Source organism: Botryllus schlosseri, chromosome 9, assembly GCF_051294905.1.
Source record: "Botryllus schlosseri isolate E-star chromosome 9, Bs_hap1, whole genome shotgun sequence".
NCBI classification, from domain to species: Eukaryota; Metazoa; Chordata; class Ascidiacea; order Stolidobranchia; family Styelidae; genus Botryllus; species Botryllus schlosseri.
Window position 1 is genome coordinate 13,129,933 of NC_137244.1, and position 25,421 is coordinate 13,155,353.

General features: G+C 41.2%; 1 protein-coding gene across 1 annotated transcript; it reads left to right on the plus strand.

Moving 5' to 3' along the window:
- Positions 1–946: 946 nt before the first annotated feature.
- Positions 947–23,492, plus strand: LOC145447206 (somatostatin receptor type 2-like). The gene is made up of 11 exons (XM_080325622.1): positions 947–1,512; positions 3,312–3,534; positions 6,692–6,844; positions 7,039–7,259; positions 7,683–7,719; positions 14,506–14,574; positions 14,640–14,690; positions 15,391–15,563; positions 21,846–22,038; positions 22,188–22,334; positions 22,407–23,492. The coding sequence occupies exons 2-11, from the start codon at positions 3,374–3,376 to the stop codon at positions 22,528–22,530; spliced, it is 1,329 nt and encodes a 442-aa protein (XP_080181748.1). The 5' UTR covers positions 947–1,512; positions 3,312–3,373; the 3' UTR covers positions 22,531–23,492.
- Positions 23,493–25,421: the final 1,929 nt, after the last annotated feature.

A 25,421-nucleotide genomic window follows, 5' to 3' on the forward strand; every position in this document is an offset into this window, starting at 1 on the left:
AAGTCAGACTATACCAGATGTATTGTAAATCCGATCAGGATTTTATATTTTGTGAATCAAACAGATCGTCAACCATTGAAGACTTAGAGACGATGGGCCGATCTCAGGGTCCGGTGACACAGGCATCACCGGGTGTATTATCACTCATCAGTCTCTTTACCAAGATGTATATAACCGACATGACAATTCGGGGAATATATAGCGCTTACAGCGGTAAAGTTATTATCATGAGTTCTTGGGGCATTAATATATTTGGATACATTTAAAGATATATCGTGATTCAAGCAAATTAAAGATCTATATTCTATAGTGATACGGTGACCAACAGTATGACTGTATTTTATGCAGTCAGACAGCAAAATTCTGCAAGCATATGGACCGATTGGAATTTTCGCTCCGTTGTAAATATGGGATGGATTATATGTTGAGCAAAGTCGACATGCGGTCCTAGTGCGGATTTGACGCTATATAATAGTCCCCCATGTCATATCTAGACAATGCAATATGGCACCGACTTGACAGTTGACAAATCGATTGTTTCTTAAAAAAAACTGCCTAATTCGATCCAAGGAATATGCAAATAAGAGTCCGGAATTAGTATCCTTTTGTTCTATTACAGTGCTTTCTACTGTGAACTTGATCGGGTATGGATGTGACACTTATAAAATCGTGACAAGTAAAGCCTGGTAAACGTAACCGGAGTAGGAATTACAGAAAACGTGTTGAATTACCACCATAAATGTATTCAAAGCGGAGCCTATTACGCCGCGAATGACTCATTTAGCCACTGAAGTCTATTTCCCCCGATTGTGAGCTGGTGAATCGTACGCATGCAAGTCATTAAAAAATCGTGTCACTGCAGCGTCCGCAAAATGCTGCCAAACGGTTCAGATATTCACCCTTTTCCTGTCGAAAACACATTTTACCTGGGATACTGATGTCCTTTGACACGAGGCGCGGCCATTCACTGTACCTTAAGTGAATACGCGGAAACGAAGCACGCCATGTCTAAAGCGAAAATATGTCGACCTATTTAATGGTAACCTCAGCCGCTCACAGCTTGATATCCTTTCGATAATGACGAAATCCCGTGGAAGCCTATTTTACGGAGGGAAGATTATACATCCCCTTCACGCCAGCAAGGTCAGTGCGTCATCGAGAAGTATGTGGTGCGTCAAAAGACAGGAAATATCGAACATGGCCGTTTCGATTCGTAACCTTTTACAAGTTAACCCGCTTTCTTATGTTGAAACTGTATTCCGGTCGGCCGACCAGCAATTGAATAGAAATTACCCGAATTAAGGTTGACAAGCGTACCTGGTCAATACTGTTCAGTATCATAATGCATCATTATACATCGTAAATTGTAGTAATCGCAACCCGCTTCAGCATTGCGTATTATATAAGCGACTGCAGGTTAAGTGGAGTAGCGCGGCTTGCTTGTACTGCAATTAATATAATTATTCTGTTGCCACGAACCGTATCGGAATCAAATCCACACAGGCAGAGCAGGTAACTTAAAGTGTAGAATTTAAAGACTATCGTAGCGTGCAGGCATTGCATATTATTGCGTGTTATGGAAGTTTGAACGTTAATGAGTTGTTATCAGGATTGAGAATAAGCTATCTTCTTTCTAATCTATTCAGTTAAGAGGGCAAGAAGATAAATTGGACCACAACGCCAACGATGTTTTGGTTTGTTGTAGTTGATTCATTGTGTCAGGAATAGTGGATTGCTACAGTCGACGTGTCGCGGAGATGAGCATGTGTTCAAATTTTAACCAATCTGATTTGTCACCTAACGATTCTTATGAAGCCTGTATTTGGACAATAATTGTGGACTTTTCAAAGGCTTGAGGCATTATGATTTGTCAAATGCCAGAATTTTAAGCTGATTATAATATCGAACATGAATTAGCTAACCATAAATAAGATGCATGGTAAGCAACCACCCTTACAGTCTTCAAAAGGGATGGAAATGAATACAAACAAGGTGGCTTGTATAGTTAACAAATCGTTTTCACAAATGCAGCTGTCGAGACGAAAACTTGCATTCTTGTGTTACAATGCAGTTTGCATTTCTGGTCGCGGCACTGGGTTTATTTATGATATTCTTTTAGCCAGGGCTTCCTAAACCGCGGGTCGCCACCCGTAACGAACTTCGTGGTTGCAGAGAGCATACCCATTTTACGCAATGTAGACTATACCGAATATTATGCCATTGAGCATTCAAGTAGGAGAGTCTATATACGCGATGATCAATGATAAACAATTGAACATATTGCAGTGTAGTCTTACTCTGAATCTTGTTCTGTGGAACATAAATATCACGGTGTAATGATACTTCTGGTAACACTGACGTTCGGTGTAAGTAATCTTCTGTGAACTGATTTTGATTATTTTATTCAATATCCTACAATGCCATACGATCAACACCATTGAAAGAGTTTGGAGTGAAGGCTAGCTAAATACTGAAAAGTTAAAACTTACTATAGGTATGGTGCGAACAACGTGTTTGTGTTCGGTGGCCTAAGCAATTCAGCGCTTCGCTTTCGCAAACGAACCCTCAGTAGGTTTTATCTTTTTTTGCGATTTTAGGGTCCGGATTAAACTGAAATCATTTAATATTTGATCAAAATTCCTTGAGTTTTAACTTCCCGTCACTCGCTGCATCAAGTTGGCGGAAAATTCAACACAAAACAAGATAAATCTCGTAATGCCAAAAAAGCATAATGATTCATGAGAATTTTGCCTGAAAAATCACGTTACGTCGGTTGTAAATAATGAATTGACTCTCTCCCTTCATTGTTACGTGCTTGGTTCAAACACGGAATATACAAATTTAAATATACCCTATGCAAACACGAATGATATAGGCTAATTGTATCCAGTGCGGTGCGAAATCTTTCCTGGGCTCCAAAGATGCTTAGCGCAGCCCATGTGATCAAAATTAGGAATTAAATCCTGTGCAGGCCAGATCCGTAAAATCGTGATAGGACGCGTCGATCCAGCTGCAGTCACCACGCACAGGCCTACTCAAATTAATGACAATTATGTTCCCGGTATTCCGCAACAGGCGAGGATATAGAAAGTAAGGAAATTAGTTGATTTGTACTTAAATTTGTCTGAGATCACACTTTCGCTGTTATTATGCCCCACTCTGCTAATATTTTATAGGCTCGTAGCTGGATAGGATTTAGATGTAAATCACGGTTTGTTCAGTGTACTTCATTATTGATTACTTAGAGAGCATGATGCACTCTGCTATATCTAAAAGAATCGAACAGTAATAATGCATCATGTTCCTTGCAGGATAAACGACATCTGAAAAGTTAACCACCGACTGTATGCTGGCATAATATATATTGACCGCGATGAGTGGTGTGCCGGATTTTTGGGATATAGAGAACTCGACTTACGAAGATCCAAACGACTGTACTTCGGAGCATTTCGCCATTCCGATTTTGTATACCATCATTGCTACGGTTGGGATTATAGCGAATTGCGTCGTAATATTTATCATCACAGTTCTCAAGTGAGTGGCTCATGTTTGTATAGTAGGGTTCTTCACAAATGACTCTTTTCTCAAATCGTACTGGCTACTTGATAAAATGGTTAGGTTACCTGATCTAAGCCTACACACAAAATTTGGCTCAATTCCAACCAGTGGAAGCGGAGTTATTGCCGTCGAAAAATTTGGATTTGAATAAAATAGTATTTACGGTGCCCGATTCTTTGTTTATTTATTATAGTTGTGCTCACCGTAAATACTATTTTATTCAAATCCAAATTTTTCGACGGCAATAACTCGTTTCTATAGACAGCCTAACACTTTCATGGGGTGAACAGTAATTTTCAAATTTTTTATTATTTATTTTTATATAATAAATAGAAACTTTCTTCTCCTGTAGCAAAGCGGTTACTGGCTGGAATCGAACCAAATTTTGTGTGTAGGCTTAGATTAGGTAACCTAACAATTTTATCAAGTAGCCAGAACGATTTGAGAAAAAAAGTCATTTTTGAAAAGCCCTATAATGTATAGGCCAGGGGTCGCTAACTCAAAGCGTGTCTCAGGTATAGGTCTGGGCATAATGATTTGAGTGCTCGAATGAGAATAGAGTGTTAATGCTATGATTCGAGTAGAATCATAGATACTGTTTTAGACTATGATATAGGCTGTAACATTCGAATATTTGTATAGCAGCATACGAAACACGTAGTACAAAGCTACGCAGTATACGCACGTATAGTGGAAATGACATATTTGTGAAGTCGTGGCTCGTGATCAACCCACACGATCGTCACGAAGTTCAATGATATGGGTATGGCTGAAAAATATGAAATCATCGATAATGTGATGCGTGCCACTTTTCAAATCTCTTTGTTATATGGCGCTGGCCACAAGAATGCAACTAAGCAGGCCACACAGTTTAGCAACCACGTTTTTAAAAAACTTTACGTCAGTACTGCTGTGCTCTCTAACACGGTCATAGTTACCGCAAGAGAAGTAATACAAATACAACAAAAATATCTACAGGCTGTGTGTTGCTGGACCCTGGTTTACAACATGTTTTAGACAAGGGTCTTTTAAAACAGCATATGTTTTGAATGCAACTGTGCTAGTAGCACAGTCCAGTTTTAGGTGCTATTTTAAGACACGGAAACCTCCAACACTTGTACACCGGTAATCCATAACAATATATTAGCATAGATGTGTAGCTACTAGCTATATATATGTCTATTGTGACACAGCGACATTCTGGTGTTCTGCGAAGGCTTGCAGAGTGGAAGTGTTCTGCACGTTAGTAAAGTTTAAGAACCACTGCTCTAGCACAGTGGTTCCCAACCTTTTTGTCTTCATTCCCCACTTCAGATTTATTCCGAGCCTTCATTCCCCACCAGGACCGCAACAGCACTTCGTCAGCCCCCCTAAAAAACGTTGGTCTTGGGCCCTCCGCAGGGTGATAAACCCAACTTCTGGGGTCTTCCCCCTCAGCCTGTACACTTTTTCCCCGCTACTTATCATCTACATTGGTCTACTGTTTAGTGCGTCGCCTTATTTCGACTAAACGCGCGAAGCGCGAAAAATTTATAAAATTCTTGTTTGAATCGGTCAATATGATCGGGAATCGCATATGTTTTGCTATCAATATTTTATCCCCTCTCCATGCTCACGTAATCAGATTTACCGGCAGAGCTGAGTAAGGTGTGTTGGAAAAGGTAGGACCCCTAAATATAATTAAACATCTTCGGTCGGACCCGCTGGTTTATTGACTTCATTACATTATGCTATTTGTTTCTCTGGGCTCCTCATCGCCGACCTCACTGCAACTGCAGTGCATTGAAAAAGCCCAGACTGAAAGTGAGCCGTGCTACAAGTCGGCAGCAACGACCTCGATGGGAACGCTTGGGAGCGAGAGAGAAAGAAGGATGACTGCGAGAGAGATTGAAAGACGTTCCCAAGAATACTAAAAGCAAAGACCTATGAACTTTATGAAATTTCGTGTCGTGGAGCACAAGGCCTAAACGGCGATAAGCTCCACTGTGTTGTACCCATTAATACATACATACATTATGCTATTTCATGACCTCCTATATCTCCTATGTCAAAAGATATGGAAATCACCAAAACTAAAAATCCCGCGCGATTTCAAATTGGTGTTGCTTTGGCAAATAATTTTTCCCTGCGTGATGGCATTTGTCCTGTGGGTTTCAGATCGCAAGGACAGGAACATTCGGCGCAGGCCATACAGCCGCCTTATGAACAATTAAACATATATGTATATTGGATATATATCGAAATTTTCGGTCACCACACGGGCATTCCTTCTCGGCCAAGGTCTTCTCGCTGCTGATCGTTCTGGCACACTTCTCGGAGTCGCATGTTACATGGCCTATAACTTTATATGTCTTGGTGCGTCGGGGCGCAGTAATGGCCGACGCCGAAGTCTACATTTCTATATATTCTACGTATTTTAGCGGGGGAAGGGTACCCAATAATCAAGCTATTCGGCAATATTAAATCGCCCACTCAGCGCGAACATTTTTAAATTTCCCAAAAAATACTCTATAATTTATATTAATTCACGAACTAATTTTGGGACCCTTCGAACTCACCCCCTCCCCAATTGGGGGTGGGTGGGTCGGCAGTTAGGGTCCTGTTCCCCACTACCAACACTTATGTCATCACAGAGCAGCAATTTGCTGGTTTGACTACACAAGACACATAACCACCAGTACGCAAGACAATCGCCTATAACTGCAACATATAACGTATTGTGAACCGATACCAATAACGCTCAAAATTTCGCGAAAGCCTTATTTCACGTCAAACTAGTCGTGCTGGATGCGATTGTGACGCCATCATTGGTCATCCAGAGTTAAAAATGAGGTTTTGTGAACAACACGCAATATAATTTTCGATACATACATTCCAGAGCAGTTAACTGGTAACGGTAATTGCGCATGTGACTCCGTGAATATGTAGACTGTCCTGTAAATAATTTTGAACAAATGCGTCTATTCCCCACCAGAAACCATTGAATTCCCCACCAGTGGGGAATTCCTCACCGTTTGGGAACCACTGCTCTAGCAGGTTGTCCGCCAAAATCATGAAATTCGCTAGCGATCGCTACTTTCCGATAGCCTGTCGATCAAGAATCAGTTGAATTTATTCAAACATCTATTTGCAGGGAATATGAGAAGTCAGTGACGAACATATATATATTGCAACTGGCCATTGCAGACTTCATCTTCCTATTTCAAGTCTTTTTCCAAGCTCGAACAATGTTGCTTGGTCGATGGACATACGGGATTGCTTGGTGCAAGATATCAGAGGCAATAAAGTAAGCCTGATTACGTTGTGAAAAGTCAAGTTACCGGGATGACGCTGTACTGATTTGCTCGGCTGCGGCTATGAACCATTCCCTACTATAAATGTGCTCCCAATATAGATTGTACACATGTACAATGTACATCGCACTTCCCTAATCCCTAGTCCCAGTGTACCAAATAGAATGATACTGATTGTTTCCATCAGGATGCTCAACTACTATTCCTCCATCGCTTTTCTGACTGTGATGTCAGTGGACCGATACATGGCCATCAATTTAGCGATGAACCAAAAAGTACGAAAGTTCCGAACGCGAAAAGCAGCGTGCATCGTCAGCGGATGTACCTGGTTGATATCATTTCTCAGTATCATCAATATTCTGACTTACGCCACGGTCCACGAGTGTGATTGTACGATATTGTTCCCAGGTACGTTAATCCATTGTACAAATTAGCCTGTGGATATTTTGTTCTTGGATAGGGCTAAAGTTATTTTGATCATTATAGCAGCTTTCCGAAAATACTCTCGAAAAGACGGCTGCGATGACACTACCCAAGCGATTGGCAACCCTACCTACCTATGAATGTGCCCACTGTCCACTGTCGTCAATGACGCGAATGATTTGTAAAGAGAGAATATAAGATTCCAACGGTCGGCCTCTTTGGTCATGTGATTGCTAAGTTGACAGCAAATAGTGATCGCCATACATATCTATAAAACGAGGAGGTAGGGGTAACATTGATAATATACATCCACTTCCTGAAGCCATTAAGGTCACAACTTTGTTGGAGTGTAGGAAAGCTGTACATTGTTCCCTATTTTTCATTATAATATCGGTGCCTCGTTTTTAGGAAAGACATTCGAGAATATGATTCCTTTTGATTTCAAGTGAGTAAGATGAGTTTTCATGCGTCGCATGTGCAAGTGCAATTTGGTTGCATATAATAGTGCCGTTCAAACGATGGGCACGGTACACCAGGTGTGCACCAAAATATGCATGGGTGCACCGGTGACCAGGTCCGCGTGTGGTTACTGACCTTTGATTTTTAAATTATACTAATGCATGGAATGCTATTAAGTATACAGGGTGCATGTGTTCGTCTCAGCGACTGTAGGGATTCATCTCATTCAACTATACCGCGCACAAGCCTGGCGCAAAATAACTTGCTGATGCTGACAATGCAAGTCTTTTCGCTTCGACGAACTTACCCGTAAGGTCCACTCTCGCACCCTGCGCAGAGCGCACACCAGGATATAATAACACACAGTCACTAAAATTTGACGTAGTTAGCAAGTAGTGGGGAATCTAGGCAGACTGATGGGCCGCGGGCCACATTATCATGTAAGACGGGAATCTGTCCACGGGCCGGACAAAATGCCGCCGCGGGCCGGATCCGGCCAACGAGCCGTATGTTGCCGGCCCCTGGTCTATGCAAAGGTGCTGACCTTATTTATAGTAATCAGCTTTCCAAATTTTGAAGTGGGCCACGGAACATTTTAAAATTGGAAATGGAGTCGCGCCGTAAAAAGACTGGGAACCACCGGATATGTGCAACCTGCTGGTGTGGACGAGCAATCGGCATACAAATAGTCTCGTGGTGTGACATGTTCATGACTCAATGACGTACAATTACGTTCCCTGCATTTCGATGTCATCACCTCCACCTAGTGTTAGGACTCCGAGAAATCCCGATCCCGGGTTTTCAGGCTATTTTTCTGATCCCAATGGATTAATCCCAATAGAATCCCTGGATTTCAAGAATGTATATACTAAAGCTTATAGTAGCGCCATATCTCTTAATTTGATTAAAAAGCAGTGTCAAAATATCGATGTATTTTTGTGATATCAAAACCAACCAAGGCATAACGATGAGCTACGTAATCAGTTCATTCGTAGACTATACGGCTTGTAGGCCTACCAGTGTTACTAAGTATCGTAGCGTTAGAAAGAAGAATGTTGCGGAGAACTTCTGGTAGGAATAATGACCTTTCAAATGATGCTTTTCAAGAATAGTTTCCAAGCCTGACTTTTGAATTAGAATATCGTGGCTATACTGAGCAACATGAAGATCTAGCTGACCATAACACTGCAATGAATTTGGCACAAGGGCTGGGTGAGATCATGGTAGAGGATGAAAGTGTTGAAGATCAAACTGCGATATAGGCGTACGAGTATACTATATACATAAAGAAATGCTGCTGCTGTATGAAGCCAGCAAAATCGGTCAGAAAACAACAGTTTATATGAATCACTGACGACCATTAACCCAAGATTTGTTGAGGCTGAACGTGCATTTTCAGTTCGTGGATATTTCGCTACCAAATTGAGAAACCGTCTAGACCAGTGGTGGCTAACCTGTCGCAACAGAACAATAATATAATCGTTCAGCTGTCTACACATAATTTAAAATAGCGTGTTTTTGCAGGAGTCAACATGATATTTGAATTTACGAATTGGCTCCCGAAATTCAGCGCCTCGCGCGATTCACAGTGACTTAATTTTTCGATTTAAACATATTAAAGTCCTTGCAATCTGAGCCCCTACGTACAAATGCGAACCGAAGAGAAAATAATGCGACCCACGACGAAATACCAATTTAAAAGCGTATGCGTCTCACGAAAGAAGGTTTCCTGATACGCTTGGGCGATTCCAGAGCATGTTTTACTGTATCTACAACCGTGTTGGCATGTCAAGAAATAGCATTACGCAACAAGTGAATAATAACAGCCCGAAGACACATAATAATTTATTATGCGCTAAAAACTTTCGAAGCCCCCCCCCCTCTCTCCACCAGCGCTAATTAAAAACATGATCACATTGGCTGAGAAAGGATCTATATATTCGATATATATATATGCAGCAACCAATAATATCGACGAAATGCATGCACGAATTTGAAAAGGTTTAGTGATCGTCGCAACTAGACGACCCATACATATAACCAGGACCGAAGCAGCACTTCGTCAATCCCCCCCAAACGTTGGTATTGAGCCCCTCATAGGGTGACAAACCAAACTTATGGTACCCCCATTTTTTTCGTGACCTCCTGCCTGCTATGTCAAAAGATATTGAAATCACCCAAAAACAAAACTAAGAGACGAACACGATTTGAAAGGGTATTTCTGCGCTGGCAAATATTTTTCCTGCGGGATGACTTTTGTCTTGTGGGATTCAGATTACCAGGACAGGACAGGCCTAAAACTGGATATGTCTTGGTGCATCGTGGCGTGGTATAATGGTCGACGCCGAAATGTCCATTTCTATAAATCATGCGTGTTTTTTCTTGGGCAAGGGTACCCAATAATCAAGATATTCGACACCGCTAAATCCCGCGCAGCGGGAAACATTTTCAAGAAAATACTCTATAATTTACGTTAATTCACGAAATAATTTTGAGTCCCCTTCGAGCTCGGCCCCCCACGAATTGGGGGGTCTGGGTTGCGGCAGTTACGGTCCTGCATATAAATCTTTATGACGTTAACACATTCGATTTCGGTTCGAATGGTAAGCATGCGCGGGCGTTCTGCTGCTACAACCCGAAAACTTTCATTTCACTAGAATACAATGATTTCACAGTACACTTCAAGGGCTGTTCGCGACGTCGCCATGTTGCCAATTTAACATATGTATTTCGCGTCAAGGTGGTCCATTAAGACTTTACGATGAAATGCGGTCGACGCTGTTTATGTAATCGAAGTGCGGCCGTGAATAGGAAAGTGGTTGAACAGTGAACACTCCTGGTCTATAGATGATGACACCATTGATGCGCTCATGTTTTTGCATCAATATTACAAGAAATAAATGTTGTTTGTGTAATCTGTATCTGTATTTTACTACTTTGGTAACCCCGGGAAATCCCTATCCGGATTTCAAATTTGATCATGAAGTGCCAACACTACTCCGCCAGCTCTGCTAACTCTTATCACGTGACGGAGAAAGGATTAAAATATTATAGTAATATATGGAAGAACCAATATTTCTGATTACAAATTTTGACTAGCGAGATAGCGTATAGTGGTATAATCCAGGGCTCCTCAACCGGGTGTATCGTACTGGGGTGTACCCCGGGGTGTACCAAAATTATAAAAGGGTGTACCACTCAGATGGGGTGTACTAGGGGTGTACCAGATCCGCATTAAAATACACCAATGACTAGCTATCACAATAACCAGGCAAGTTTTTGCTTCAGAACATTGATCGGGTGTGCATTGTGCGATATCGCACAATCTTCATATAAACCTTACGTAACTTGTGAGTAACAATCCTTCAGTGATGTCATAAGAAAATGCCCTTCCTCATCTAACCGTTAGTAATGGCTTTATTGGTTCCTTTTGGAGTAGAACAGGATGGAGTTGACATATGTTCCAGCTTGCGATATCTGTCTCTATAATAATGATTGTTGAGGAAACCGCCGCGAGAGAACAGAATATCGAATTAGTACTTTCTACGAGATGCTTATAAATAACGCAGTGTGCATAATTGCAGGGGCGTAGGCAGGGTGTCTCGGCGACGTTGAGTTTGAAAACCCCGGTGCTAGATGATGGTCCGGTAATTTTGAGCCCTGATTAGTAGGGCAAGTTTTTGTTGCAGTTAAATCCGAGGAAAGTTGCATTTATTTATTGATTTTTGACAAAAGTTGCAAAAGTTGCACTAAAAGACCACATTTTGCTCGGTTGACAAAAAAAAGGTCAATTTACCGGCTCAGCTCCCGAAATACCCGTACTTCGGTGCTGATTTACGGTGTTTCAGTCGAATTTGACCGTGTATTTCGCCAAAACCGAAAATACTTTCATGAAAAATCGAAAAAGTTGCAAAGTGTTGCAAAGAGTTGCATGAAAAAAATGGACAAAAGTTGCAAAAAGTTGCACTTTAAGATTCCTTCAAACAGCTTAAAACAGCATTCTACATATCTTACGAGTATTTAGGAAGCTGCCGGAAGCTGTAAAAAAAAGTTACAAAAGTTGCAAAAACCGGCACTACTGATTAGTATTTAGCATTAAAAATACGTTGTTCCATCCTCATTTCAACAGGCCAGAGGTGGCCAACCTGCAGACGTTGCATGCAGCCGTTACACAGAAATTATGCGGCACTCAATCCATAATCAATTAGCGTGTGTTGGCGACCGTCAATATGCAATTTGAATTAACGAATTGTTTCCCAAATCTTTGAGAGATTATAAACTTGAAAATTTTATTCACGCTTGGCACGATTCAGGGTGACTTGTAATATAATCGTGTAAACTGAGTCCTACGGTACAGATGCGAACCGCAGAGGAAAATGATACACCCCACAATGAGATACCAAGTCGGAATCGTGTGCGTCTTACGAATGAAGGTTTTTCTGGCACGCTTGCCTGATTCCAATATATATTTCGTCTATGCCTACAATCCTGACGGGAGGTAAAAAAATAACAACATGGAACAAAGTCATTCATGGAAACCGGAACATGAATCATCATTAATTTTGTGCCCAAAATTTTTGAAGACCCCCACTCCATTAGCTCTATCGGTTAATCTAATCACGTGGACTAAGAATGGAAAAATATTTGTCAGCAATATATGAAACAACCAATATTATCGACGAAATTAACTTTCCAGATAGAAAGATTTTCCCGCTCTGCGCGACCACAAAGGCAATCCAGTTACCGTTTTCTAATATTTATATTCGCGATTTTGGTGAAGAGATAGTATGCCTGCAGGATGTTCAACTGCAACTTTTATACGGAAGGTATATCTCAAGAAATCAGTGATGGCACAGAACACCGCAAGTGCTCTCTGCGGTGCGAAGATCCTAGTAGCCAATTTAACATGAGTATATATGTCTAGATGGGCCATGACGACTCTCCGCCAGAATACGGCCGTATGCTATAAATATGAATCGAAGCACGGCCGTGAATAGCAAGGAGGTTGAACACCCCTGAATTAAGCTTACTATCATACGGAATCAGTTAGCTAGGTGGTCAGGGGTGTACGAGTTTCGAGTAAAAGTTTTAAGGGATTACCACGACGAAAATGCTTGAAGAGCACTGGTCTAATCCACAGCTACAACACCAATGGGTTGAGGGTTCGAGCAGGGCCGTAACAGCACTTCGTCAGCCCCTCCCCAAAACGTTGGTCGTGGGCCCCCCATATGATGATAAATCGGACCTATTGGGGGCTTCGCCCCAAGACCCCCCTCAGGTTGTAGGCTGTTTATCGCTACTTATCATCTACATTGGGGACCGTTGGCTGAGTCAGCTTTTCTAGCCTGCACGCGCGAAGCGCGAAAAATTTCGATGATTCATGATTGAATCGGTCAATATGATCGGGAATTGCAAACATATTACGATCAATTTTTATCCTCTCTCTGCTCACGTAATCATATTTACAGGTAGAGCTGAGTGAGGTGTGTTTGAAAAGGTAGAACCCCTCAATAATAATTAAACATCTTCGGGCGTATACCTATTGGCAGGAAAAACAGCACTTCGTCAGGCCGCCCAAAAAAACTTTGGTCTTGGGCTCCCATAGGGTGATAAACCTACCCCCAATCACGTTGTTCGCTTTTTCCACGTAATCAGTCATACTGTTTAGTGAGCGAGCGCGAATCGCGAAAATTCTCGATAATTCATTATAAAATCGGTCAATAAGATCGGGAATTGCATATATATTGCTATCAATTTCCTGTCCTCTCTGCTCACGTAATCAGATTTACCGGTAGAGCTGAGTGAGGTGTTATGGAAACTGTACGGCCCGTTGGTATTACTCCGTATGATGTTATTTCGTGACCTCAAGTCTGCTATATCAAAAATATAGAATCGCCCAAACGTAGGCTACTAAACTAAAAGACACACACGATTTCAAATTGGCATTTCTTCACTGGCATATAATTTTTCCCTGTCTTGTGAGGTTCAGATTGTCAAGACAGGAACATTTGGCACCAATCATTTAGGCGCCTAATTAAACCTATATGTATTTTGTATATATAACGAAATTTTCATTCAGCATAAGGGCAGTCCTTTTCGGCCAAGGTTTTCTCGCTGTCGATCGTTATTCTGGCACACTTCTTGGAGTCGCGTGCTACATGGCCCAAAACCTTATATGTCTTGGTGCATCGTGACCCGGTAATGGCCAACGCCGATATGCCCATTTCTATAAATCTTGCGTATTTTTTCTTGGGGGAAGAGTACCCCCAAATCAAGATACTTGGAAACTTGAAATACGCGCCGAGCGCGAAAATTTTTTGAAAAAGTTTCAAAAATACTCCATAATTTATGCTAATTCACGAAATAATTTTGGGCGCCATTCGAGCTCGGGCCCCCCAATTGGGGGGTTTGATGTGCGGCAGTTACGGCCTTGGGTTCGAGTCCGACCGAGGTCTACTCCAAAATTCATACGTAAGTGTTGCAGGTTTTTCAAGGCTTTTCCTCGCCATATCATCCGTGTAAACGGTGTGTTATAAAAGCCTAGAAGTGGGCTGTGCTACAAGCCAGCATCTGCGGAATAAAAATGAAGAAAATTGGCCGGGTGTAAATAACCAATTGGTAATTTTAACCTACACGTTCAAGAGTTGCATGCTAAAGTGTCCGCTGCCCATGCTCACTCACGTTTCCAAGGAACAATACGGTTATATGAAATACACCTACCTTTGTCGGTGTTATAGCTTTGATCAATCTCATTTGAGTCTGCATATTACAGCTACAGCGATTATTCTGACAACGGTTCATCTGATTTCCCTGACAACGATTCGTCTATCGCCGGTCTAGGGTAGGTTTATGCCAGCTCAATCACGAGAGTTTATACAATGCTAACGTTGTTTGTTATTATTTCAGGAGTAATCAAGAATACAATTATACATTGGACGACGTGCTTAGTGATGAGGAGTAAGTCAAATATCCTTCAGCTTGTAGATTAAAATTGATTTACTTATTGTATTACATACATTGACACGCTAGACCACCAGTGACTCCCGACATTTTTGACCTTGTGGGCTGTGGCCCCCCATCAAAGAGAAAGATGGTTCGCGGAACCCCGGATCTAGTGATGTAGCCTATCTATAACCGTTTGAATTAGAGTAAGTGCTGCGGGAGTAAGATATTAGATATCGACGAGCTTCATGTATAGCTTCTTACATCCTATATGGGAATTTGCGACAATTATCCCACGATCCGTATACTTGGTAAATACTCCGCTATTGACGCAAAATACCTTGGGTTTAGTGTCGACAGAAGCACGATTCATAGTGGCAGAGATTAATTTGCGCTTCTACTCCCGACGTCGCTGTTGTTAGGACATCTTTACAAAAAATAGCCCTCAGAAGGACAGGGTGAAGAACGCATCAAAAACGAAGGAAAAGAGCAATGAAAAGCGGTTAAGAAAACAGACTGGGGAAAGATTAAGCTGGAACACTGTTACTTGTGGATGGCAAATTGAAAGGCCATACCTGGTCGTATCGACACCCTTCTATTTGTTCATTAGTTCGAATTGTGGCTGTATCGTGTATCGTATTATACGTGTCTCGGGCTGATAAAATTGACAGAATCGCTGATTAAAATTATGATTGTGAATATATTATTTTGTCAGGTTGATGGACACAGTGGGCAATATTGGGTGTAGTTTGGGAGAAGAGCATGTTTCCAAGTATTCACAAGTTTGGCTCGTGTGCAACTTCCTGCTAGCGTTCGTGATTCCTCTCATTATCATCTGTGTATCCTATGCTCTCATTCTACGTCGCATAATGAAACCACTAACGATAGGTAAGTTGAGTAATATCCTACGTTGATAAGCAATCAGTGATGGTTTTGGTCAGTCAAGCCACACAGCAGCAATACGTACGAACTACGATACTCCATGCGTCGGGAGAATGCAAATGTTTATTACTTATTTGATGCGTGCTTTCGCTCATACGATATTTGTGGGACGATGTGCTAATGAACGATAAATGACAGTAGTATACGAAAATTGCAATTGCGATTTTTCTTCTTCAGACTCGTGAAAAATTAGTGGCAAGACTGGCCCCCTTCAAGCTCAGCCCCTCTCAGATTGAGAGTGGGGTGCCCCAGTTAAGGTCATGCACAAATGAATGACTCGAAAACGAATGACCGTGGAAACTGCGCGGTTTAGCGAATCAGCTCATGCTTAGCGAGTCGCTCTCATGTCGTCACTGGAGACAGCTTGAACTGTCTACACTGCTCTACATCGCAATTTTTATCATGCGCTTCTTGATATAAGAACCAATGCCCACGAAGTCTTGCTTCAGTTAGGATATTGCGGTACGTTGAGCAACACTATAATAACACCATGTCAACCTTTTTTTTTGACAGTTTATTATTCATAATGAACAGACAACGGGGCGTCTACAACGGCAGGCCTATATTAAGTAGGCTACAAGATGCAAAGTGTTAAATGATAAGTTCACCGACTGTGCAAATATCTACGATAGAAACGAAATGCAGTTTGCAGAAATCTGTTGACTTGGTGGACAATTTTGACAATTTTGACAAAATTCTGACATTTTTTACATGCCAAAACAAATTGCCCTACTCATCAGCATAAATCTTGCTGGCATTGCTTGAAATTGTTGAAGACTCTGATAGCCACAAAAGGAAGATGGCATCACTTTATGTTCACGGCACTTTATGTTCAAAAGGTGACACCTATCGTCGAAGTTTGAGTACGAAGCTACAGTCCTCGAGCGAGCGGAATGCGGATCTATAAAATCAACTGTGCTTTGCTATGTCTGAATACTGATACTCTGTGAATCTTTATTCAAATTGAAGTTAGAATATAGCTTCATTTGCTGGGGTGATGCCACGAAGAATGCGCTTCAGCCACTGAAAAATCTACATCAATTTCTTCGTATCGTTGCTATGGCCTCCAAAGCGACTGTGAGTGCAACCAAACACCAAGTATTTGGTGGTTTAAAGGATATGGTTTATTAACATGCAAGATATGAATAAGTCGAATGTAACAATTCTATTCCCCGCAAAATTCAACTAATTTTGCACCTCGGATTCCAAAGCGCATGAGAACCGCACAATCGCGTCCTCGTCCTCCAATTGTCTTATGTTCGACACGATTTACACTCTATCAAGGATGTCAGACCACGCCTGTGGAACAGCAGTTCGCCGGCAGTCGTCGAGCATTTTCACTGTCCACAGTCAAGTCAAAACATTGCGACACATGCCACCTCTTTTTGTTGCCTGTCCTTTTATACTATCTTCTTTTTCTTTTCATTCAGTGTGCATGCCTCCTTTTTACATCGTCTATAGGCCAGGCGGGTGTATGATTTCAAAGACTATACTCATTGGATTGGTACGGTGCTGTTATCCATAACTCTTCTGTTGTGCGTAGAGTCAGAGCCTCTGGCTACTATATAGGTAAATTCCATACATGCATTGTTCACAAGCTGTGCGTTTATGGAAAAGAATACTTTTCGGTTGTGGTAAAGTTCTCCATCATCCCCTCCGGAATTCGAGATGGGTATGTGGGTGCCATCGACAAGATCGATCACTCCTGGAAACGGGTGTTCAGCAAGAAATGCATTAATTTGCGCACTTATTTCTTGGGGCGTTGTCGGAACTTCATAAATTCCTTCCTCCTGCCTGCTATAGCCCTGAAAACTTTATGTACTATTCTGCGCACAGTGCTTTTGTTCATATGCAGAAGGTCGCCATCAGTCATTTGGTGATGAGCGGAAGCAAGGAAACGCAGGGCAGCCAGCCATCTGAAATGAGGTGGAATGGCATGGCAGCGGCGACTAGGGAATGATAGTTCATCTTTCACCATATCCAAAAGCTCCAAACTTGATGACTTGGACAGCCTATACCGTTTCGCGAATTTTGTATTGTCAAGGTATTCCAGAGGATTCGAACGGTCATTCAGCATCCTCCTAGGAATTCTTTCTTCTCACAGGCTCCACAGTGTCTCTAGCACGTTAACGTATCCGTACAAATCCATTTCTTTCACCTGTAAACCGTACACATGCAACGTCCTCTTGAAAGAAGCCCAGAAAATCCCCGCCTCCGCCACTAGCTGATATATTGGCGGATTATATGATGTCATTTGCGTCAGTTTGCGTCAACGACTAGATATCATTTGACTCGTCTCTGAATCCGCATCAATGAGCCGTAATCATGCCATGGTGTCGATCGTGGATCCTAATATCGACGATCATGGCTATCGGCGAATCGTTTCTGATCACGATCTATGCAGCCGACCCCAAGTCTTGTGGTGTATGATGAAAATGTTAACAATAAATTGAATTGAAAACACTAGTAGATCATACGAAGTAAATACCTGTCAGCGCTGGAGATTACCCGACCATGATCTGATACATCCGCATCGCCGACCGACACATGCCTAGGGTTGCATTTAAAACAAACGATTGTTTAAAACACTAAATTTTAAATATGTTAGTTTTAAATTGATTTCTGTTTTAAGTGCAACCCTACACATGCCACTTTATTTTCATCGCTTGTATTTTTAATGATATCTTCTGTTACTTTTCATTCAGTACACATACCTCCTATTTACAAGATCTGAGCCAGGGTTGTCAAAATCAACTTACATCGCGGGTCGGACCAGTCAAGGATTCCAAAATTTTACCTCAATATCCATTCCATAGTTTTGCACTTGAATACATTTTATGAGGCCTATATACATAACAGTCAGGCCGTGTTGATTTCGGCAATTTTCAGATTTTATTTTGGGCTATTTTCGGCATCGTCATGAGTTCATATTTATAAACTCGAATAACCATGTAAAACGATTCGGTTTGGTCTTTCTTATGAAAGGGAAGTTACAGAACATGTAGTATCCACACTCTGCCATCAAACAGAAAGATTTAAATCCGAATTGAAAACGATGTTGAAGACCAAATTTACCCGATACAAAACCGAGTGCTGCTTCTGTAATATATTCTCAATAGTCGATTCACTATGCGTGCGACATTACCGGCATTCACACAGGCCACAATTCAAAAGGGTTACTAACACGTTTAGATAGCAGCCTTCACTGCCCAGCCAAGGGTTAGAAATCATGAATGACTTTAATAGTCAATATAATATGAAAAATTATCCACCCGGCCATGAAAAACTAGGAAAGCACTGTATTTATGTGTATTGTGTATGTATGGTGTGTTTACGCCTTTTGCACCTTGACAGATGTTCCCTCTAATTTTTCACGAGCCCGCGCGCACTCACCAACTCATTGCGCGGTCCCATGGACAACAATGCGTAATGTATTGCGCAATTGCGCATGTGCACAGCTTGCAGTGGTTACGGGCATCGGTTCGCAATACGTTTTATGCTGCATTTATAGGCGAATTGTTGTGTGTCTTGTGTACTCAAACAAGCAAATAGCTGCTCCGTAATGACAATAGTTTCGGGTAGTGGGAAAAGAAGAATCGGAATAAGTGGGGAATGAAGACAAAAAGGTTGGGAACCACTGGCTTAGAGGAAGCATTGCTTATCGCCCTGTGGGGGCCCAAGGCCAACGTTTTTTTTTTGGGGGGGTGCAGACGAGGTAGTTTTTCGGCCTGGGTTTTGTGGATGGCCGGTATAGCTGTGGTCAGGTGTTTTCGTGCAGGGAATTGTAGCAAGAGTAGCCTACGTCTGGTGGTATTGGGCAATGGGCAAGGTAGCACGACAAGGTGCTTGGATCGAGTCCGAAAGGCTTATTCCCTATATTGTCAAAGAGAAGAATATTATTCGAGTTGGAGTGGTCGGTTAATCCAACGGGCTTCGGCGCGTAACACTGCAAACGACTCTCGGCGGTAGCACGTTTATCTGAACACGGCAATTTTAACTAGGCTTGGCAGACTCGCTATCATAAAATCACATGGATGCCATTATGAACGTAAATAATTACGACCAAAACCCTCTAAATGTCACTCTCTGGCACCGTATACTTGCAAAAAAGCGGTTGCACACTTTAGATTTTGGGTTGATTTCAATTTTTAAAAGTTTACCAGTCCTCCAAATGTTTGTTTGAAATTTTACCGTTCCGGGAGGTGAAAAAGGTTGAGAACCACTGATGTAGACAACATTGTCAGAATGAAGTACCACGATGTGTCAACAGCAATGTACGCACAACTTCAGTGTTACCATCCAACAACTGCTGCTGTTCCTAGGCTCCTCCTCGCCACCTCATCCGCGTCAGCGGTGTCTTACAAAAAGCCTAGAGGTGGGCCGTGCTATAAGTCGGCAGTTACGGAAGATAAGATAAATATCGGCCTGGTGTAAATGACCATAGTAGTCGACAAACACCATGAATACCCCAAAACAAACAAACAAACTGCTGCTGTTGAACGATCTTTCTCGATTCTTAGCAAGCTACTTAGTAAGGACAGACACTTTCTACTACCAGAGGTGGTCAAAGTAGTCAAGAAATCTACTCAAGTAGAAGTAGAAGTACTTCTTTCATGGGCAACCTAAAACGACTTGAAGTAGAAGTAGAATTGGCTGGCTTTAAAAGTACTCAAGTAAGTAAGTAGTTGTGAAAACGATCCTAATTCATCCACATGGATTGTAAAAAGGTTCAAATTGAGCTATGCGAAAGGTGACGAGCATGATTCATATTGATGCATACCAGCAGGTATCCAATTTTCGATAACATAAGCATTCGTCCACATCATGGGATGAAAATGATAGTATTGATATGGAAATGCGATACTAATCCTCTGTTTACTCAAAGAGTACGTTTTCGAAAATATCATGGTATTGCGCACTCTCCCATATGATAAGGCCTGTAGTTTAGTCGAAGAGCAATATGGAGATGTTGTGTTGGATACGGTGTAAACACTTTGTGCGATTAGTAAACGCTAATAAAAATATGGTGGACCGTAAAAATGCTATATTGTGTAGCTTTATTTCTGGAAATTGAAAGCATTAGTACACTTGCTTTTATACTTCAACATGTACGTTATCGAGACAAAAGAACTGGTGTTAATTAGAAATCAAAATTTATGGTACTGGGTATTGAAAGTGAAATATAAATCTAAAAATTTAACACGTATTTAAAGTCTTTAGTCCGGGAAGTTTCGAAGGTTGATATGCTAAAACAGCTCTAAAACTAAAAAAGAAGTCAGAGTCCACCTTTTCAGATTAGGACACGCCATGGACAGCTAGATTACGATATGATAAGTAAATACTAGATTGCGAAACATTTTCAAACGTTATGATAAGCCATATATACTGTGATGAAATATTTCATATGGCGAAGGGCGACAATGCGGTATGAACGGAACCACGCCAGCCCGCTACCTAAATTATGTTCGCAGATACTTTCGTGAAATCATACTGGACCCACGCATTCAGCGCGCGCGAGGCGCGACGAAAACTCTGGGCTTAACTCAACTTTTATGAAAATTAAATGTCCATACTCCGTGTAAACAGCCCCTAAATTTCTCAGGCTATCTTCCTGATTGGAGGATTAAACTACTTCTACTTGACAAATTGAAAATAGCGAAAAGTAAGTAAGTAGATCACAAAATATTACGAAGTAGAAGTAGAAGTAGTGAAATTCAGATCTACTTGAGTAAGTACCAGAACTAGAGGAAATATACTTGAGTACTTCGAAAAAGTAGAAGTACTTCGTTACTGACCACCCCTGTCTACTACCCGAAAATGTAGGAAAGTATCTTTCGTTGCACTACTACAAATTTTTGATTATTTCTACCATAATGCGTGAAGTAACTACTATAGAATTCTTCATAGGCTCAGATTTTTTCCTGTATAAATTTGTCAGTTTTGAAGTCAAAAGTTTTTTCAGGCCGACTTATACTCAGTAAGGACAGACAGTTACAACCAAAAATGAAGATAAGTGATACAATTATCACATTGTGTGCGAAAACACCTAATTCACACACATGAGGGCCGAATTTTTCGAAATTAAGATTTTTAAGGTAAAAAAATGTCAGAATTATGTTTTGCAGGCCAAAATCTTCCGTTTTTTTAGTAAAAAGTCGACTTACTGATTAGATCTGCATAAGGCAGTACTCTCGCACGTGAAATAAACAAGATGTTCTTTTATTCCAGGAAGTAAGTCTCAAAAATCGAACGACACAAGGAAACGAGTCACTAGAATGGTCTCCGGTCTAGTATCAACCTTTGTTATATGCTGGCTACCCTACCATTCATTTTATCTTGCTCGTCTCAATGGTATACAACTACATGCAAGCACCTGCGGCGCTGTGACGAATTTCACAATAGTATTGGCGTACTCAAACAGGTCAGTGCTCGATGGACAAATATACCAGTCCAGTCCCCGAAAAGGAACTAAAATATGGCCGCAACGGTAGTTAGGAACAATGTGCCCGGGATTTTGTTATGCCGACATGGGCGGCCATGTGGAATAAATGTAACGTTACTCCATTTCAGCGGGATTAACCCGTTTTTCTACACGTTTCTGGCGTCAAACTTTCGAAAGAGATGGGGAACTGCTGTTGGCAAGGCTCGTAGGGGACTGCGACAAAGTATTCTCAGTCACAGTGGCGAATACACGCCTGGCACATCCTTCAGGGGGAGGTATAATTCACTACATATTCTCCAACAGATATCGTTTGATGATTATCCAATTTTCTTGTTTTCACTATACAGGAGGAAGTCATCACTTTCGAACAGTACAGCTAAGAATCGCGATGACATCAGTGTGAGCTCATTTGCGACCAAAAACACGATTGTGCCAATTAATAACACAGAAATTAAAGAAGACAGACTTTAATCTATTCATATCGGCAATGAGTGTCTTCTTTTGATAGCTCCTGCATCTTGTTTTTTCTCCAGCGTTTGGTATTGTTTATTGTATAGATATATTTCAAGTATAAGCTCTTTCTTCAACGTGATAGATATACTCTGTTAGTTATAGACTCTTCGCGTTTACGTTAAGTGTGTATGCATCGAATTCTAAGAAGTGCCGCCGTTATCTTGTGATGCATATATGCTTTATGCTATAAGCCAGGGGCGGGCAGCATAGCCTACGTCCCGCGGGCCGGATCCGGCCCGTGACAGAATTTTGAATTGCCCGAAGAGTATAGTTTTTACCCTGAAAGTGAAATTCCAATCTGAAAAAATTGACCAATTTTATGCGTCACAGAATGAATCCAAGTTTCCCAACCTGAGAAAGATGATCATGAAACTACTTGTTGTGTTCGGTTCGGCGAGCAAACATTTTCGACCGTGAACATTACAAGACAAGACTGCGTTCTAATATCACTGATTCCACCTGCGACATGCAGCCTGAGTTTAACGAACTTGTTGACAACTTTCATCGACGACAGATGTCTGATTAACTTCTACAGCTAATAAAACATATTAGGCTAATTAATTCATTAAATACTATTTTTGGTCTCTATGCTCTAAAGATGAAGTTTACATTAAATACGATTTATTCCTTGTATAGGTCTAAGTGGATAAAACGCGATTAATGTATCGAATCTGTAATCTGGCCCGCCAAGTAGGCTACTTCATTTTACCATATAAGGCCCGCCGACCGGAGAAGTTTCCCGACCCTGCTATAAGCATACATTCACAAATTGAAATTTTTCACTGATCGAACTGATGTCGCTTTCGTTCTCGATTTGGGTCGAACTGCTTTGAAACTGTAACGTTTTCATAACATGTATCACATATTAATTTGAGCGCCGCCTGTAGAATGTCCCCTACAAAATCGTTTCCGAAGCATTGTGGCGGTCTCTTGCAGCAAAACTTCCGGGTTGCCTAGAACCTACTAGGTGACCAGATCCGTTCTAGCTGTACAATGCTGCTTATCCAATGTTTTGTGACACTTATACAGTCCATTCCCACAGAATTCCTACACACACGATCAGAGGTGGTCAGTAACGAAGTACTTCTACTTTTTCGAAGTACTCAAGTAGTTTTCCTCTACTTCTGGTACTTACTCAAGTAGATCTGAATTTTACTATTTCTACTTCTATTTCATAATATTTTGTGATCTACTTACTTACTTCTCGCTATTTTCAGGTTGTCAAGTAGAAGTAGTTTAATCCTCCAATCAGGAAGATAGCCTGAGAAATTTCGGGGCTGTTTTCACGGAGTATCGACAATTAATTTTCATAAAAGTTGAGTTAAGCCCAGAATTTTCGTCGCGCTTCACGCGCAGTGAATACGGAACAACCAGTATGATTTCAAGAAAGTATCGGTGAATACAATTTAGGTAGAGGGTTGGCGTGGTTCCGTTCACACCGCATTGTCGCCCTTCGCCATATCAAGTATTTCATCACAGCATATATGGCTTATCATAACGTTTGAAACTGATGTTTCGCAATCTAGCAATTACTTATCATATTGTAATCTAGCTGTCCATGGCGTGTCCTAATCTGGAAAAGTGGACTCTGACTTTTTTTAGTTTTAGAGCGGTTTTAGCATACCAACCTTCGTAACTTTCTGGACTAAAGACATTAAATACATGTTCCGTTTTTAGATTTAGATTTCACTTTCAATTCCCAGTACCATATATTTTGATTTGTTATTTAGGCCTATATCAGTTCTTTTGTCTGGATAACGTACATGTATAAAAAAAAAGTGTAGTAATGTCTTCAATTTCCATAAATAAAGCTACACAATATAGCTTACGGTCCACCATATTTTTTATTAACGTTTACTAATCGCACAAAGCGTTTACACCGTATCCAACACAAGATCTCCGTATTGCTGTTCGACTAAACTACAGACCTTATAATATGTGGGAGTGCGCAGTACCATGATATTTTCTAAAACGTGCTGTTTGAGTAAACAGAGAATTAGTATCGCATTTCCATATCAATACTATAATTTTCATCCCATGATGTGGACGAATGCTTACATGCTATCGAAAATTGGAGACCTGCTGGTATGCATCAATATGAATCAAGCTAGGTACCTTTCGCATAGCTCAATTTGCACCATTTTACAATCCATGTGAACGAATTAGGATCGTTTTCACAACTACTTATTTACTTGAGTACTTTTAAAGTCAGTCAATTCTACTTCTACTTCAAGTAGTTTTAGGTTGCTCATGGAAGAAGTACTTCTACTCGTACTTGAGTAGATTTTTTCGTCGCTACTTCTACTTGAGTAGCTTTCTTGACTACTTTGACCACCTCTGGACTGCGAATGTAATAATAGTGCATAACGCTGCAGACGACACCTTCTGGGCTGGTCGCAACATATATGGCACCAATTTAATGTCCACGTCCAACTGGCTGCTCATCTCGGTGTTATTCTGGAATAGCGGTTGTGTATATAACAGGAGAAAATGTTTTTTTGGCAATCGGATTCATTCCAAAACCCCTCTAAACAGCAATATGCTTGTATTAGTGGGCTAGCTATTGGCAATTTGGCTCTGTGATTTCTCTAATTAAAAAAAATACAAAGAATAGATTATCACACATTTTGAAAATTTGGTGGTGTCCGCTTTAGCAATATTACACGAGCAGTGGTGGCTTTTGAGGTGCCCCCCCCCCCCAATCGTAGGGCCACCACTGCACACGACAAAAGTCGAAAGAAAGAAAAAGATGCCCAGGAGCTGATATGTGACCTTTACATGACCTCTACGTTTTTGTGACATCTGCGATATCTGATATAATTCTGTTTATCTGTGTCAGGCAAACGTCA